At 40.9% G+C, this 19,496-nt stretch overlaps 1 protein-coding gene across 1 annotated transcript in view; it reads right to left on the bottom strand.

The window, feature by feature from the left end:
* DNAH3 (dynein axonemal heavy chain 3) overlaps positions 1 to 19,496 on the bottom strand; it is a 359,079-nt gene that overhangs the window by 275,207 nt on the left and 64,376 nt on the right. The window contains exons 3-6 of the mRNA XM_075830244.1: positions 14,333 to 14,555; positions 9,584 to 9,659; positions 9,176 to 9,359; positions 2,296 to 2,485 (exon numbers count right to left, since the gene is read on the bottom strand). Coding sequence (XP_075686359.1) covers positions 2,296 to 2,485; positions 9,176 to 9,359; positions 9,584 to 9,659; positions 14,333 to 14,555 — 673 coding nt within the window. The remainder of the gene's footprint in view (positions 1 to 2,295; positions 2,486 to 9,175; positions 9,360 to 9,583; positions 9,660 to 14,332; positions 14,556 to 19,496) is intronic.

The following is a 19,496-nucleotide window of genomic DNA, read 5'->3' as shown; positions in this document are numbered from 1 at the left end:
TCAGAGCAGACCCCAGCACACTTCAGAGCAGACCCCAGCACCCTTCAGATCCCAGTGCCCTTCAGAGCAGACCCCAGCACCATTCAGATCCCAGTGCCCTTCAGAGCAGACCCCAGCACCATTCAGATCCCAGCGCCCTGCAGAGCAGACCCCAGCAACCTTCAAATCCCAGGACCCTTCAGAGCAGACCCCAGCAACCTTCAGATCCCAACGCCCTTCAGAGCAGACCCCAGCAACCTTCAGATCCTAGCGCCCTTCAGAGCAGACCCCAGCAACCTTCAGATCCCAGTGCCCTTCAGAGCAGACCCCAGCAACCTTCAGACCCCATTACTTATACGGGGTGGCCACTCACTCACTGATCCATCGCTTGGCTCCACTCCTCTGAGAGACCGCACTTCGAGACTACTCCTTATATAACGTCATGGGGATAAGGAGTGGGCACTACTGTGCTGGAAATTCAACAATTTTTTCAAAGTCAAGCATAACAAGGATAGAGGAGAAAAACAAGTGCCACTCACCCAGATGTAGTGAAAAATCCTTTATTTCGGCATCAAACAAGGGCTACGGAGGGAGCTCGAACAGACAGTTAGGGCTACAGACTGTTTCGCGCTCAGAGGCGCTTCTTCTGACCTCGTATATATACACTCCTTATATAAAATAGACTCAGCAGGAAAAATACATGGACTTCTGGAGTCTAAGAGGACTCACTTTTTCCAGGAGAACAGTGAAGCATGTGTTAAAAGCCATCACACTTTGGAAGCGAAGTCCATTAGAATTTGTGATTTCAAACCTAACCACTACTTGATTTAAATTTGGAAGAAATTAATTGACTTGATAGATCGGTGTTTAACTTTTCTTGCTATTTAAGCTTGAGCAGCAGTAAATAGGTCAGACGAGCTATTGACTTGAAGGTCATGAATTTTTAATAGTCCTTGAGATTGTAATATGCTTTATTCAATTTCTTGAGTTCAGTTTGCGGAGATCACAGAAGAGCCTGATCTGCAGCAATATTACATGTTTAATAATTTCTAGTAATTGATTCATCAATCAGAATTGTCAGTCTTGGTTTGTCAGGAAAGTTCATGGGCAAACAACAGCGGCAGAATATTAATTGTGGACCAGTATATAAATACATTTAATGAAACCTTGTACCAGTCTGTACTCTATCTGTGATGAATTAAAATCTGCGTACACGCCATCGTAGGAGCTGATGATGCTGCATCGTCTGGTATGGACAGCTATAAAGAGGTGGTGACCGCATATGAGAGCGGCTTTCCACAGTGGGTAATTCTGCTAAGCGCCATACTGTGATATGAAAAGTATTTGCGAGTAGAATATTAAACAAATATCTAGTTGCAATGATTCCTGCTAGAGGTGGTGCAAGCAGTTATTAAGATTATTATATATTGTAAGTTACTTTTACACACGGGTCATATGTATGTTGGATATAAGATTGAAAAAAGAATGTATGTGGTTTCTTAGGTTCCTATTATCTAATTTTACATTTTGTTTAACGTGATTGTCCCTTTTGGACAACCCCTAACCGTTTGTAAGGCCTCACAGCAATAATGTCATGCGCAGACAAGAAGGTTCCTGCTGAGGGGAAATCCTCTCTTTGCACTAGCTCTCCGTTTTTGTTAATTGGGGAGGCCCAAGTTTGTGACCCTCTTCTATTACATCAATATGCCCTAAAAGTATTTGCCTAAAGTAATATGCAATAACGGGATAACTGGAGTCCTATCCCTGTATGCCTACACACGTTTGACAAATTATGAACTAAGCATTTCTGTTTCAACGAAAAAAATCTTCTTTCAAATGATCTGTGTCATGTAGATTATATATATGCGAGAAAAAATAGGACTTAACTAAAGACCCTATTACGCGGGCCAATGATCGGGCAAACGATCGTTCATATAAACACTCGTTCCCAATCATTGCCCTGTGCAATCAGGGCAATGATCAGCCGATGAATGAGCAAATGCTCGTTCATCGGCTGATTGTATTATTTATGCGGCAATAAATATTACCGTTGTCGGCAGCACATCTCCCTGTGCAGCCGACATGATGGAAATGCATTGGGATGAGCGATCAGAGTAACGATCGCTCATCCCTATATATAAGCAATCAATGCTCTGTAGGAGCAAACGAGCGCCGAACTGTCTCGTTGATCGGCGCTCGTTTACACGGCCCACGTCGGGCCGTCTAATAGGACCCTAAGGCATTTTTACATAAACACTAAATGATTTTATTTGATTCCTTTTATAAGGGGACTAACAATGAAGAATTAATTCTTACCAATACTTTTCCTAAGGCTCATGTAGTAATCATTTCCAATCTCTTCTTTTATTTCTTGAAGCAATTTCTCTAGAGCCGGGTTTTTTAGGAGCTGGCTAGGAACACTTGTTAAGATTCTGTCCATCTGCTCCTTCTCCTGGGGTGCCAGCATTTCCGTCTGAATCCCATGGTGTATGTAGTAGGAATACCTCTGAAACAAATACCAAGATTGTTGTTTAGCATGTAGCATAAGGAAAGACAATCATAGGATGTGTATGAAAGAAGAGCATTTTCCAAAGCATCTGTCATTTTGTATCTTATTAACCCTAGAGAAGCACGATGTAGCTTTGATTTATGAGCCAATTTATAATCTGGAATAAAAGTTATTAGTTAAATACTTCATGTGGATCACCAAGTGATAATATTCTCTGCAACCAGAACTATGACCAAGTGGATATTAGGAACACCAAACTTAAATTCTTCGGTCCATGTGTATATTATACAAAATAAGGGATCAATGTATGAAATGTTATTGAAATATAAATCATTTATATAAGAATGTGATGTAGTTTGCTTGGATATACTACTATTTTGTATAGGTACCATCGTTTTTAACTTCTCGTTCCCTGTAACGATCCCTTTATATAAAAGCAGAGCTTAATAAATGTAAATATTAAGTTCTAAAAATGTGATAAGATCTCATAAGGGGAGGCTAAAAATCTTCGACCGAAAATACATTAAAACAAAGGATTCCCTGTGTTCCCCTAATGCCATTCAGTCCTGGAGATAAATATACAGTATGTACATGGGGATCTAAATCTGCTGGGAATGCAGAGAGTAGTGGGTTCGTACCTCCCAACATTTGTAGATGGGAAATAGGGAGTGTCATTTTTTTTATGTGCCACAGTGCCCTCATAGCAGAGGCAGCCACAGTGCCCCCATTACTATGCCATGTCCCCATTATAGTCGCAGCCACAGTACTACATTTACATCTTCCATTCTTACATGCTGCTCCGTTTTTGACTAGCAGCAACTTATATCTGATTGGCCTGCTCACATGTAATTCCCACCGCCTATGCTAGAGATTGGCACAAAAGAAAGAAGTATGCCCAGCAGAAGTGAATTGTAAGAAATACCTTCTGCCAAGAAAGAAACAGAGTTGGGGACATTGTACTTCCTAGGAAAGGCATTGAGAATCTTTACCAACCTTTACCATGACATGGCAGAATTATTTAATAAAAGTAGCATATAGTAAGCAAACACAAGACCCTCTTTCCATTTTTATATAAGTGTAATAGATTTTATGACACATTTTCCCCTGTTGAAGGGATTGTCCAGGATGAGAAAAAAAGTCTGCATTTTTTTTTTTTTTTTTACAAAAACAGCGCCACTCTCGTCCATGAACGTGGTCTGGCAGTGCAGTTAATTCCCATTCACATGAAGTTACTTTGCTACTTAATTTAAAATAATTCTGCCTTTTCACAGGACAGAAGTTTTCATCACCTTACCCAGGAAGTACTTGCCACATGTCTGCTGAGTATGACCATTCTCTTAGCTGCGTTATTCTATAGGCAGAAGTGATTTCTCAGAATTCCCTTTTGCTGGACAGACTTTTTGGGCATAATGGGCATATTGAATATTTCTTCTATTCCTGGACCATCATATCCCAAAAAATTATGACTTTCACATGACACGTGGACTGAGCTCTCTGTCTGTGGCCAACATAAGCAAGCACCTTTTGAGTCCTATTTTCATTTTAGTGGCCTTATTGTATACAAAAATGAATTTTATATAGCTTAGGTACAATGGACTTTTCATCTTAAAGGGATTTTAAGGAAGATTTTGAGGAATCATTTTTACAATTATTTTCCATGTGCCCTATTAGAAAGATAGAGGAGGGTTAACTCCTTGGGAGCCGTCCAATGAGCCAGAGAAGAGAGCTGCTAATAAAGAGCAGCACCCGCTCTGGCGGGCCTGGGCATCCATGTATTAAAGTTTCTGCCATTCATTTGACTGGCCGCCATGTAATATTACATTTGGACAGATATGGTCAGAAACTCTCAGCGATCAGTTGTTATCGCCAGGAGTCCCTGAACCCGGGATCTGCTATAATCAGCTGATCAATGGGCCGGCTTATATTTAAAAAAAAAAAAGGATTGTTCTAATAAGACAACCCTTTTAAAGAAGCTTACCGCTGGCTCCTGATGGGAATAGATTTAAAAAATACAAAATAGATTTCCCACATCACTGAATATTGCAGTACTGTACCTACTATGGGCTTTGTCAGTAGTTAGAGTGTACCTACCTTTTCAGGTGACTTTTCAGAATAATATATCATATGTGTACATGAGGAATAAACACTATTTCTGGCCATTATATGACTTGTATATGGCATTATTTAGCAGTTTTCCCTTCTGCAGGCTCCATCTCTAATTCTCAGTTTTTCTCTGAGATAGTGGGCAGAGAATACTGCTCTCCTATCTCTATCTATCACACATATATATATATATATATATATATATATATATATATCCAAGCTGCAGCATGGAGGACATTATACAACTGTAATGAGCAGTATAGCTGAGAATCCAGCAGTGGGGTGAGATACAAAATCTTCCCATCACGTCTGTGTGTTTCACTCTGCTCTCCATAGACACCCTTCCCCTCCATAGACTGACATGCCGCTCGTGTCGTTGAGTCATACTCTCTCTCTGCTCCCTCCTTCTGCTCCCCCCTCCCCTTTCCATAGAAAGTTATAGCCAGGAAGTAAAGAGAGACAACCCCCACCTTCTGTAGCCGTCTCTTCTGCTTTGTAACTAGGGTCGCCCAATGCTTGACAACAGGGGGTGGACAGCAAATTACAGGATGGGAGACACCTAGTGGCATTAACTTCACACGGAATTTGCATGGATAAAACAACTACATTTTAACAGTAAGTAAATTACAATAGGTATACTATTAGATTAGCATCAGTTGTTTAAAAAGTTAGTGTCCATTTCAGCTAACAACAGCTTAAAAATGGTTACAATACTTAATGGGCAGTTTGCTCTAATAATTGTCCATGAGTTGCCCTCTTTGAATTTTTTTTTAAATGTTTTCAAAGTATATTCAGCATGTTGAATATAAGGGCAATTTGGATGTTTGGCAATCATGGGTGGCAGCCAATACTTCTACCACCGGGTTATCAAAACGTTTTTTCAATACTCCTGAACAGCAAATTTGATGAGTTTTTCCAGAAGCATGCAGATTTTATACTCCGCCGTATTGTAAAGCTTAGTGACAAGCCATGTGAAATCTATAATTCCCCACTTTTATCATACAGTTATGAAACATTAATAGGGTAGAATATAAACTTTAAATCTTGAGCAGGGAATGATATTTTTGGTATGCAAATTGTTCAATGATCAAAAGATTCAGCAGACTAATTCGTGCATATAAATCTAATCGTATTGGCTTGTTGTGATGTGTATCGAGCTTCCCCAAATGAAGAGCTGTTCTCATTATGTAAATTCCCTTCTAGTTAAGCACAGTTATAATCATGACGATTTATCTCTAGTGAGGACCCCGTGATTAGACAAAGTTTCTTTTTCAGTAAACTTCTGATTCACTTTCTGTAAGATTTCTTTGACTCATAACACTTAGTGGAAATTATGTCACGTACCGGGGATAAAGGGAAGTCAACATGTATGTGAATGTATCAGAAACTTTTAATTAGGGATCACTGCTTCCTATCAATAATCCCACTCTTCCTATCAATAATCTCACAACTAGAACCCCTGTCTATATGTCCTACTAGGGCACATGGACTTCATAGAGAAGGTCCCCTGCTTGGGACTAGCCAGAACGGAGAGCCCCTATGGCAGACCTAGTCTATCCATGCATTACATGGTTGGCATTCATTTGAATGGCGGGAATGTAATGCTACATTTCCCCTGCAGCAGCCAGACGTTTCTCCCCCCCCCCCCCTCGCATTAACAGCATCGCCGGCGGCTGGAGAAGCCAAATATAGGGTGATCAGCAGAATGCCCGGCTAGCTTTTTTTAATTAGGAGGTTGTCTTTAAGAATTAATTACTTTAACCAGTTGCTGACTGCCCATAGACTCTAAACGTCCTGGTGGCCCACTCCTATTTCCTCAAGAACGTTTTAAAATGTCCTGCAGAGTTTCCCCCTCAATGCCTGTCCCACTCCATCAGAGTTAAGTATAGCCCTTATTTTATTATACAATATCGAAGCCCGATATGTTCTGAGAAAAACAAGAACAAATGAATATAGATTGGCAGAGGAATAGAAGCTTTAGAAGAATTAGCTGTTGAATTGGCACATGGCTAAAACTTGAAAATATGGCTGGCTGGATTTATAAGGCTTAAGCACAAAGGAAATTTCTTGTAAGACTTCATGTAATACGCATGAATTGAGACATTATATTCCAAATCAGCCCTTATTTCATTCACTGCTATGGCCACAAACTGTGGTCCACTGGTACAAGGTTATTTTGCAATGGCGCAGCCATTAAAGAGAGGGTCCCCCCCCAGGAGTAGCAGCAGTTGTGTTTCCCTATCAACGAGTTGCTATTCCCTACTCCGTCAAGGTATGTTGACTTTTACTACACAGATGTAGCAAAGAAAAACTTGTTGCAGTTACAAAGTAAGCTCTGCTACATCTGTATACACCGTGTTCCAAATTATTATGCACATTGGATTTAAGTGTCATAAACATTTAATTATTAGTTTTTCAATGAAACTCAAGGATGGTATTGTGTCTTAGGGCTCTTTGGATCATTGTAATCAATCTCAGACACCTGTGATAATTAGTTTGCCAGGTGTGCCCAATCAAAGGAAAACTACTTAAGAAGGACGTTCCACATTATTAAGCAGGCCACAGGTTTCAAGCAATATGGGAAAGAAAAAGGATCTCTCTGCTGCCGAAAAGTGTGAAATAGTGCAATACCTTGGACAAGGTATGAAAACATTGGATATTTCAAGAAAACGTAAGCGTGATCATCGTACTGTGAAAAGATTTGTGGCTGATTCAGAGCACAGACGGGTTCATTCAGATAAAGGCATAATGAGGAAGGTTTCTGCCAGACAAATTAATAGGATTAGGAGAGCAGCTGCTAAAATGCCATTGCAAAGCAGCAAACAGGTATTTGAAGCCGCTGGTGCCTCTGGAGTCCCGCAAACCTAAAGGTGTAGGATCCGCCAGAGGTTTGCAAGTGTGCATAAAGCTATTATTCGGCCACCCCTAAACAATGCTCACAAGCAGAAATGGTTGCAGTGGGCTCAGAAATACATGAAGACAAATTTTGAAACCGTGTTGTTTACTGATTAGTGCCGTGCAACCCTGGATGGTCCAGATGGATGGAGTAGTGGATGGTTGTTGAATGGCCACCATGTCCCAACAAGGCTGCGACATCAGAAAGAAGGTGGCGGAGTCATGTTTTGGGCTGGAATCATGGGGAGAGAGCTGGTAGGCCCCTTTAGGGTCCCTGGCGGTGTGAAAATGACCTCTGCAAAGTACGTACAGTATATGACTGACCACTTTCTTCCATGGTACATAAAGAAGAACTGTGCCTTCCGTAGCAAAATTAACTTCATGCATGACAATGCACCATCTCATGCTGCAAAGAATACCTCTGTGTCATTGGCTGCTATGGGCATAAAAGGAGAGAAACTCATGGTGTGGCCCCCATGTTCCCCTGACCCCAAACCTATTGAGAACCTTTGGAGCATCCTCAAGCAAAATATCTATGAGGTTGGGAGGCAGTTCACATCAAAACAGAAGCACTGGGAGGCTATTCTGACATCCTGCAAAGATATTCAAGCAGAAACTGTCCAAATACTCACAAATTCAATGGATGCAAAAATTGTGAAGGTGATATCAAAGAAGGGGTCCTATGTTAACATGTAACTTGGCCTGTTAAGTTTTTTTGGATTGAAAGAGCTTTTGATTTCTGTAAATATGAACTCCTGATGCTGCAAATTCAATAAATTACCATTTTAGTTCTCTTTACAATGTTTAAAATGTTTTGATCTCTGTTGTGAATAATAATTTGAAACAGTGCATTTTGAGTTTTTTACTTCTAAAAAAAATCTGTTATCATTAGATTTGTTCAATAAAATTTGCATTATACTCCAAAGGTTGATGGCTTGAAGATTATACTGACTGTCATTTGCATCGACTATTTAGGAAAATCAGCGAAAAATAACATTTGCATAATAATTTGGAACTCGGTGTATATGGTTGTCATTAACAGACAGGTTACCTTTTGTTTGACTTTTAGGTGAGTGTAAAAGGGGGGGGGTGTTGTAGAGGGGAGCAAACTTCCCGTATCACTCTCTCTAGAAGATGGGATCTTATAGTGTTGGACTAGTGGGCACTAACTGTTTTCACTAAATAGTCTCTTATCCAGATATATTAATGGAAAACCACTATTTCACTGGAGAAACTTACATGTAACATCTCCTGCCATCCAGACTCTTCCTGTTTCAGCACATTGGACAGGGACATGTGGGCCCTATCAGCTCTGCTCAGTGGATAATAAGGCAGGCAGAGGGTTAAAGCGTATACTCAGTGGTGTCATCCTAATTGGCCGTTTGTACACAGCAAGTGCCTTCACGTTTCACATTCAAAGGCCATAGGTAATGAATGTCCTTCTTAGTGACAAGTTGCCTTTAACTACCGATTCACGAAAGCCTTGAATTAGGGGCAAATGTGTTCTTAAATCTCGTATGATTCGAACAAAGTAAAAGGACTTCATCTGTCACTCGAATAACTAGTCAATAAAGGTATGATAAAAAGCTATTGAGAAATTAAGCTAAGAGCCAGTATTTGGTGGCGAGGTTGTACAGAAGGTCCTTGTGTACTATCCCTTTAATAATACGGCATTTCATAAACACTCACCTCTAAGTCTCTTTGAGTGGGTTTATCCTGTTGTTTATCTATATCGGATTCTTGCTGCAACATAATCTGTAATTGTTCCTCTGGAGTAATAGGCCTGCTCTCTGGATAGGTCGAGGTCTCGGTCTGCGGTATGTTCTCATCTACAGACAGCGGTTCTAAAGCAGTATGCCTGGCTATTATCCATCTGCATAATAACAATGATTTATTTTTCGGCACGGAATAGGACAATGGTAATACAAGTTAAATCTCATATTTATACTCTTTATACTTCTATAAGTTTACATCGGAAAACATTTTGCGATATTACAATAAACAAGATTTTAGGTATTTTCCAGAAATTATCTCACAAGAAATGAAAAGATGCCTCTATAAGTCTTCAGGATTTCTCTGAGTGAGAAGCTCTATTACCTATCAGTGTTATATTTGCTCCTGGGAGACAGTTTGGGCTTTTTCGGGATGCATGAAACATCCTTTGAAGCTGAATCTATTAGTTAAGGAAAGCGGCAGCTTGTTCGTACAATGGTATATGTATGAGAACAGCCATAGATGATATGAGTCATAGCAGCTTACGCTGGATATGTTATCATCCTAAACATTTTTACTGTGAAACCTCTCAAAAAAAAACACTTATTTGAGAAGACCACCCACCATCTGGACCGGATTTTGTCAGATTTTGCAATCCCTAAAACTCTGTGTCTTCGTTAAGAGGATCACCCCACTAAGGGCATGTTCACACTGAGTTTTTTGAAGGCAGAAAAATCTGCCTCAAAATTCCTGAAGAAATTTTGAGGCAGATTTTGCCCTGCCACCACTTTCTGCCGCGGTCGTTGAGCGCTGCGGGGGAAAAAATGCAGCGAAAAACACTTTCTCTGCCTCCTATTGATTTCAATGGGAGGTCAGAGACGAAGATCATGTCGCTTCTTTTTTTTGTCTTGCGGGAAAAAAAATGCAAATAATTTTTGTCATTTTTTTGGGCGGTTTCCGTGTCAAAAAAGCGCCAAAAAACTCAGTGTGAACTAGCCCTAAGGTTTCACTCTATTTTTATATGTTGTCGATGTTATCAAATTAAAGGGGTTGTCCACTACCGGACAACTGATGACCTATCTACCCTGCACCAATCAGCTGCCCCGGCTGTGTGCGGGTACCGGATGTTATGGCAAGGTATGCAATGTACGGAGCCTTTTTATGGCACCGCATCGGAATAAATAGAGTAGGGAGCCGTTAAATCTTCCTGTTCTCAGCTACAAGAGGCAGCTGAGAGCAGGAAGCAGCCCTGATCTAACGGGCGAGATCGATATCAGTATCGATCTCGCTCTTTTAACCCCTCAGATGGCGCGCTCAATAGCGAGCGCCGCATCTGAGTGGTTTTGGAGAGAGGGAGGGAGCTCCCTCTCTCACACCACCAGCACCCTCCGTGAGATCGCAAGGTGTGGACGGTTTCTATGGCAGCCGGGGGGGCCTAATAAAGGCCCCAGGTCTGCCACTAGTTATGCCTGCTAGGCCATGCCAGTGGCATGGCCTAGCAGATGCCAGTCCGTTTTGCACGGACAGGCAGTAATACACTGCAATACAAAAGTATTGCAGTGTATTATAAAAGCGATCGGATGATCACATAGTTAAGTCCCCTAGTGGGACTAGTAAAAAAAAGCTAAAAGTTAAAAAAAAAAAAAAAATACACTTTTTTCCCTTACAAAATGCTTTATTATTAAAAAAAAAAAAAAAAAGTAAAAAAGCGACACATAAAACAGATTTAAAAGCAATGGTGTGGATTGGATTTGCAGTACATGTTATGGAGAAAAAAAATTAAACAAGTCTCAGGAGAACATGTTTTGTAAGCGATTACTGAAGATGGAGGTGTCTAAGAAAGATTTTGGCTCAAGGCAGACTTTTTGTTTCCTTCAGATCAGCAAGAATGTATTTGAGGCAATACTTATAAAACATTAATTCACTTTGCTACCAGATGATGTATTATATCTCTGCAGAGAACACCCCGAAAAGACATAGTTAACTCCTTCCATGACATATAATAGTCTACTCAGAACTAAATGTTAGGCCTCATGCACACGACCATAAGGGTTTTTACGGTCCGCAAATACGGATTCACTTCCGTAGCCATCCGTAATTGCGGTAGCGCCCATAGACAATTGTAGACAAGAATAGGAAATGTTCTATGTTTTGCTGATCTTTTCTACGGCACGGACACACGTCCGTAAATAGGCAGAAAGGTGTCCGTGGCCTATAGAAAAGAATGGATCCACAATTTCATCCGTAATTATGGATTCCATAGGCATGAGGCCTTAGTACATGCTGGGGCAAGGAGAGCATCTCAAATTCAAAATGCACAATGTTAGGATTGGAATAAGGGCTCATACACACGCCCGTTTTACGGGTCCGTGTTGTACCGATCAGTAATGCGACACCCATACGACTGCTATGGGCTCAAACTTCATCTCTGTGTGCCTTTGATTTTATACAAGATTTTTTTTTCATGGATTCCTTGTTCCATGAGTAAATAAATTGTAGTATGCTCCAACACATGTCACGTTAGGGCACTGCCTCTATGGTTGAGTATGGTGCCTTGTGGAGGCACCATGCGGCAACAAACGACATGTTCAGTCATACAGGGTCTATGCACCTATGGGCAGTGTATGGTCTATTGATTTGGACATTATTATTTTGGGATACAGAAGAAATTCGCTGGTGTTGGAAGGCGTCTACAGCTGTCACTGTAGCTTAAGAAAGGGCTATCTAACACCCCGAAATGCACTGCTTTTAATGAGACTCAGTAAAAAGTATAAAGCTTTATGATACATTTAGAGGTCACATTTTATGCGCCAGAAAGGTGTAGTTTATTCTGTGCTAGAAGCCTTCCAACTCCAGCAGTGCGTCACAAACTACGGGTGTTCGGACACTGGCTGAATATTCATTATATGACAAAAATTAAAGCTATGCCTACAATACAGTACAACTCCATCAGGCTAGCACATTTCTACTCTCATTTCACTGTGCCCTTTTCAGAAAGTTTCTACCCTTTAGGGGCGCTGTTGCTTTTTCCTGCATTTTTGTAGTTGGCTCTGCTGCTACTTCTACTACTATTTTGGCACTGTATTGCATTTATGTGGGTACTCTGACACAATTGTTTGAGCACTTTATACCAAGAACTATCTGTATAATTCAGAAGTAATTTTGGTTGTGTGACAATTCTGTCTCTAAGCCAAGATTTCGGTGACTTTCCTGTATGGAGGTGTTTTGTCTATACAGTGAAGGAAATAAGTATTTGATCCCTTGCTGATTTTGTAAGTTTGCCCACTGTCAAAGACATGAACAGTCTAGAATTTTTAGGCTAGGTTAATTTTACCAGTGAGAAAAAAACAGAAAATCACATAGTCAAAATTCTATATATTTATTTGCATTGTGCATTAAAGACAGCTGTCTTAAATGGTCACCTGTATAAAAGACTCCTGTCCACAGACTCAATTAATCAGTCTGACTCTAGCCTCTACAACATGGGCAAGACCAAAGAGCTTTCTAAGGATGTCAGGGACAAGATCATAGACCTGCACAAGGCTGGAATGGGCTATAAAACCATAAGTAAGATGCTGGGTGAGAAGGAGACAACTGTTGGTGCAATAGTAAGAAAATGGAAGACATACAAAATGACTGTCAATCGACATCGATCTGGGGCTACATGCAAAATCTCACCTCGTGGGGTATCCTTGATCCTGAGGAAGGTGAGAGCTCAGCCGAAAACTACACGGGGGAACTTGTTAATGATCTCAAGGCAGCTGGGACCACAGTCACCAAGAAAACCATTGGTAACACATTACGCCGTAATGGATTAAAATCCTGCAGTGCCCGCAAGGTCCCCCTGCTCAAGAAGGCACATGTACAGGCCCGTCTGAAGTTTGTAAATGAACATCTGGATGATTCTGAGAGTGATAGGGAGAAGGGGCTGTGGTCAGATAAGACTAAAATTTAGCTCTTTGGCATTAACTCAACTCGCCGTGTTTGGAGGAAGAGAAATGCTGCCTATGACCCAAAGAACACCGTCCCCACTGTCAAGCATGGAGGTGGAAACATTATGTTTTGAGGGTGTTTATCTGCTAAGGGCACAGGACTACTTCACCGCATCAATGGGAGAATGGATGGAGCCATGTACCGTCAAATCCTGAGTGACAACCTCCTTCCCTCCACCAGGACATTAAAAATGGTTCGTGGCTGGGTCTTCCAGCACGACAATGACCTGAAACATACAGCCAAGGCAACAAAGGAGTGGCTCAAAAAGAAGCACATTAAGGTCATGGAGTAGCCTAGCCAGTCTCCAGACCTTAATCCCATCGAAAACTTATGGAGGGAGCTGAAGATCCAATTTGCCAAGCGACAGCCTCGAAATCTTAATGATTTACAGATGATCTGCAAAGAGGAGTGGGCCAAAATGCCATCTAACATGTGTGCAAACCTCATCATCAACTACAAAAAACGTCTGACCGCTGTGCTTGCCAACAAGGGTTTTGCCACCAAGTATTAAGTCTTGTTTGCCAAAGGGATCAAATACTTATTTCTCTGTGCACAATGCAAATAAATATATATAATTTTGATTTTCTGTTTTTTTTAAAATATAATCTATCTCTCACTGGTAAAATTAACCTAGCCTAAAAATTCTAAACTGTTCATTTCTTTGACAGTGGGCAAACTTACAAAATCAGCAAGGGATCAAATACTTATTTCCTTCACTGTATATGCAAGTCCATAAAGACAGTCTATGGATGTGCTGAGACTTAGAAGTATATAGAGTGGTGCCCAGGAACTTGCCTCCGGGACTGCATTTACACAATGGGCACCATGTATAAAAACTATTCTAAGAAAAAAAAGTGTCAATGTTGCCATAGCAACTAATCAGATTTCAGCTTTTCTTTTTCCAGAGTTTAAAAATAAAAGAAGAAATTTGATTGGTTGCTCATTTTTAATCACACACTTTCAGCAATGCAATTTCTACATTTTGGAGACCCCTTAGTATTCATTAACTGGATAAAATAAATTGGAATGAAATGCTCATAAATAATACCAGTGATACTAGTAACCCCATGTGCAGAATGCATGGACCCATCCATACACATAAGACTATCTTCACCGATGTTCTAACAATGAAAAGGATACTCGGCGTTACTCTGTGTCTAAGTGACATCTTTGCTGTGCTCGGTCTTGGAGATGGGATCTTCTTTGATATCTCTCCAATCTTCAGGTCACGGGCTGCAGGTGAGTAGTTATTGGCTATGGAGTTACTTGGATTACGGTGATAACGTTGTTCTTTGAATGGAGCAGCCAGGGTCCAGGATTTGCTTTGCATCAGTGGAGGGTAACTACTGTGCATAAGAACGAGCTAAAAAATAAAATAATAGAAGGGATTGCGATGAATATTGTTTTATTTTCTTGAACATTAGAAGTAATCAAGAGCCCAAAATATATAAAATGACTACTCCTAATATATAAAGCTTTACATAAAATTGCAAGAGAGAATATATCTGAGATGACCTTGAGATAGAACGGATACAACATGGCACTGCCTGCTTTTAAATGTACAGATGGTTGCCAATGGAATCTGTTGATCGTTCTGTACATTTAGACTAAAAGTCCAATAACAGGCCACAACTCTTCAAACTAATGGGTAAAAAGTCCTGATGGTCATTTCCATCAAGATGATCTTCACTGGTACAAGCAGTATGGCTGAATTCACACTCCGTATGCCCCAGGAAAGCTTCCAGCGCATAAGCCAAACCTTTCCATAAGACCCTATTCCCCCAATGGATGCCAAAAGGGTGTCCTTTTGTCATCCATCCGGCTGGTATGCGTCGCTGCCGTCTATTTTGCTCTATAAAATAAATGTAAATTCAATGCAAAGATATTCAATAAAAAAAACATATACCGTGCAGTATATTTTTGTTCTACAATGTAGCCTATGGGCAACATATGCAACTATATGCCCATACAGTATCATAGATCAGAGACTTACGTCGGAGGTATACATCAGGAGTATCTCTCGAGATTTATAGATGCAACAGAGACACCGCAGTGTGAATGGGCAGTGGCTATTGTAAATGTAATGTGTTGCCGCAAGCCCACTCAAAATCTGTTCCACCGTCCACATGTAACCCTTTTGCTGAGGATTTGACCCAGTGCAATGTAAACTGCAACAATCGGTAAAAATCGGTAACAGACAGGGCATGCTGCAGATCTGAAAACATCCAGCATGCCTAGGCTCCGCAGCAGATATTTTTTAACTTTGTTTATGAATTCGGCTGCACTGTACTTTGTTGCAGAACTTCAGTACGAATTCGTCAACCAAAGTTCCCCATGAAATACACGTGACTATAGCCTAACACTGGGTAATTGGAATGCTAATATGTAGATGTAAATAACTCACTCCTCCATAGAGGATCTAGTCGAGTGTCTAGGTCAAGCCCCTCACTCCTCCATAGAGGAGCTAGTCGAGTGTCTAGGTCAAACCCCTCACTCCTCCATAGAGGATCTAGTCGAGTGTCTAGGTCAAGCCCCTCACTCCTCCATAGAGGAGCTAGTCGAGTGTCTAGGTCAAACCCCTCACTCCTCCATAGAGGAGCTAGTCGAGTGTCTAGGTCAAACCCCTCACTCCTCAATAGAGGATCTAGTTGAGTGTCTAGGTCAAGCCCCTATTAGTTATGTTCAATCTTGGACATCCGCTTCTCTGCCTGTTTCTGCAGAAGCTGCAAATGTCCAGCCAGAGAACATTTATTCAACACGTAAGGCTCTCTTGGATCAGTACAGAACTTTGTTTTCCTGCTCCGCATATGGGGTATAATACCCCGTATCATTTTTTTTTTATAGAGGTACCAATAAATACGGGACTTTTGTGAGTTTTTCTTATAAAGTAAGCTGCTGTTGTATCTGTAGATAACAATAAAAACGTACAGGAATACAAATTGTGTTTAAAGGACATTGGCGCTATGCAGATCACTGTGTGCATAGAAAATTGGATGGAGCAGAACACTGCAGTATTAAATCTGTGCAAGATCAACTTGAAAATTTGTATCAGATTGAGACGTCCAAGTGCAAATGTGGCATATAAATCCAACGTCCCGAAAAACGTACTACTTATGTTTGTTTATATGTGAAAATCTAAGAAAGTAATTCAGAAAATCATGGCCAGAAACAAAGTACAACTTTATTATTTTTATACTAATGTCAGTTAGAACACACATTCTGCTCATGATGACACAAGAAATAACCCATAAGCTGGTAAACTGAAGATAATACCATTGCCTTGGTCATTTAGATCCTCAATAAGGTGAGGAGCTTGAGACTATTACAGTCAGGCAATACTCAAGGCTGAGCTTGAAGTGTATATGAACGTTACAACACCATTTTATATATGTATATATATATATATATATATATATACAGTGGAGGAAATAAGTATTTGATCCCTTGCTGATTTTGTAAATTTGCCCACTGTCAAAGTCATGAACAGTCTAGAATTTTTAGGCTAGGTTAATTTTACCAGTGAGAGATAGATTATATAAAAAAAAAATAAAGAAAATCACATAGTCAAAATTATATATATTTATTTGCATTGTGCACAGAGAAATAAGTATTTGATCCCCTACCAACCATTAAGAGTTCAGCCTCCTCCAGACCAGTTACACGCTCCAAATCAACTTGGTGCCTGCATTAAAGACAGCGGTCTTACATGGTCACCGATATAAAAGACTCCTGTCCACAGACTCAATTAATCAGTCTGACTCTAACCTCTACAACATGGGCAAGACCAAAGAGCTTTCTAAGGATGTCAGGGACAAGATCATAGACCTGCACAAGGCTGGAATGGGCTACAAAACCATAAGTAAGACGCTGAGTGAGAAGGAGACAACTGTTGGTGCAATAGTAAGAAATTGGAAGACATACAAAATGACTGTCAATCGACATCGATCTGGGGCTCCATGCAAAATCTCACCTCGTGGGGTATCCTTGATCCTGAGGAAGGTGAGAGCTCAGCCGAAAACTACTCGGGGGGAACTTGTTAATGATCTCAAGGCAGCTGGGACCACAGTCACCAAGAAAACCATTGGTAACACATTACACCGTAATGGATTAAAATCCTGCAGTGCCCGCAAGGTCTCCCTGCTCAAGAAGGCACATGTAAAGGCCCGTCTGAAGTTTGCAAATGAACATCTGGATGATTCTGAGAGTGATTGGGAGAAGGTGCTGTGGTCAGATGAGACTAAAATTGAGCTCTTTGGCATTAACTCAACTCGCCGTGTTTGGAGGAAGAGAAATGCTGCCTATAACCCAAAGAACACCGTCCCCACTGTCAAGCATGGAGGTGGAAACATTATGTTTTGGGGGTATTTCTCTGCTAAGGGCACAGGACTACTTCACCGCATCAATGGGAGAATGGATGGAGCCATGTACCGTCAAATCCTGAGTGACAACCTCCTTCCCTCCACCAGGACATTAAAAATGGCTCGTGGCTGGGTCTTCCAGCACGACAATGACCCGAAACATACAGCCAAGGCAACAAAGGAGCGGCTCAAAAAGAAGCACATTAAGATCATGGAGTGGCCAAGCCAGTCTCCAGACCTTAATCCCATCGAAAACTTATGGAGGGAGCTGAAGATCCGAGTTGCCAAGCGACAGCCTCGAAATCTTAATGATTTACAGATGATCTGCAAAGAGGAGTGGGCCAAAATTCCATCTAACATGTGTGCAAACCTCATCATTAACTACAAAAAACGTCTGACTGCTGTGCTTGCCAACAAGGGTTTTGCCACCAAGTATTAAGTCTTGTTTGCCAAAGGGATAAAATACTTATTTCTCTGTGCACAATGCAAATAAATATATATAATTTTGACAATGTGATTTTCTTTTTTTTTTTTTATATAATCTATCTCTCACTGGTAGAATTAACCTAGCCTAAAAATTCTAGACTGTTCATGTCTTTGACAGTGGGCAAACTTACAAAATCAGCAAGGGATCAAATACTTATTTCCTTCACTGTATATACACACACACAAATATATATGTATGTGCACACACATGTACACTGTATATACACACATACAGTGAAGGAAATAAGTATTTGATCCCTTGCTGATTTTGTAAGTTTGCCCACTATCAAAGACATGAACAGTCTAGAATTTTTAGGCTAGGTTAATTTTACCAGTGAGAGATAGATTATATATATTATATATATAAATTATATATATTTATTTGCATTGTGCACAGAGAAATAAGTATTTGATCCCTTTGGCAAACAAGACTTAATACTTGGTGGCAAAACCCTTGTTGGCAAGCACAGCAGTCAGACATTTTTTGTAGTTGATGATGAGGTTTGCACACATGTTAGATGGAATTTTAGCCCACTCCTCTTTGCAGATCATCTGTAAATCATTAAGATTTCGAGGCTGTCGCTTGGCCACTCGGATCTTCAGCTCCCTCCATAAGTATTCGATGGGATTAAGGTCTGGAGACTGGCTAGGCCACTCTATGACCTTAATGTGCTTCTTTTTGAGCCATTCCTTTGTTGCCTTGGCTGTATGTTTCGGGTCATTGTCGTGCTGGAAGACGCAGCCACGAGCCATTTTTAATGTCCTGGTGGAGGGAAGGAGGTTGTCACTCAGGATTTGACGGTACATGGCTCCATCCATTCTCCCATTGATGCGGTGAAGTAGTCCTGTGCCCTTAGCAGAGAAACACCCCCAAAACATAATGTTTCCACCTCCATGCTTGACAGTGGGGACGGTGTTCTTTGGGTCATAGGCAGCATTTCTCTTCCTCCAAACACGGCGAGTTGAGTTAATGCCAAAGAGCTCAATTTTAGTCTCATCTGACCACAGCACCTTCTCCCAATCACTCTCAGAATCATCCAGATGTTCATTTGCAAACTTCAGACGGGCCTGTACATGTGCCTTCTTGAGCAGGGGGACCTTGCGGGCACTGCAGGATTTTAATCCATTACGGTGTAATGTGTTACCAATGGTTTTCTTGGTGACTGTGGTCCCAGCTGCCTTGAGATCATTAACAAGTCCCCCCCCCCCGTGTAGTTTTCGGCTGAGCTCTCACCTTCCTCAGGATCAAGGATACCCTACGAGGTGAGATTTTGCATGGAGCCCCAGATCTATGTCGATTGACAGTCATTTTGTATGTCTTCCATTTTCTTACTATTGCACCAACAGTTGTCTCCTTCTCACCCAGCGTCTTACTTATGGTTTTGTAGCCCATTCCGGCCTTGTGCAGGTCTATGATCTTGTCCCTGAAATCCTTAGAAAGCTCTTTGGTCTTGCCCTCG

This window comes from Rhinoderma darwinii, chromosome 6 (assembly GCF_050947455.1).
Source record: "Rhinoderma darwinii isolate aRhiDar2 chromosome 6, aRhiDar2.hap1, whole genome shotgun sequence".
Lineage (NCBI taxonomy): Eukaryota > Metazoa > Chordata > Amphibia > Anura > Rhinodermatidae > Rhinoderma > Rhinoderma darwinii.
The sequence above is the reverse complement of the archived record's forward strand: the minus strand, read 5'-3'. Positions and strand labels throughout refer to the sequence as shown.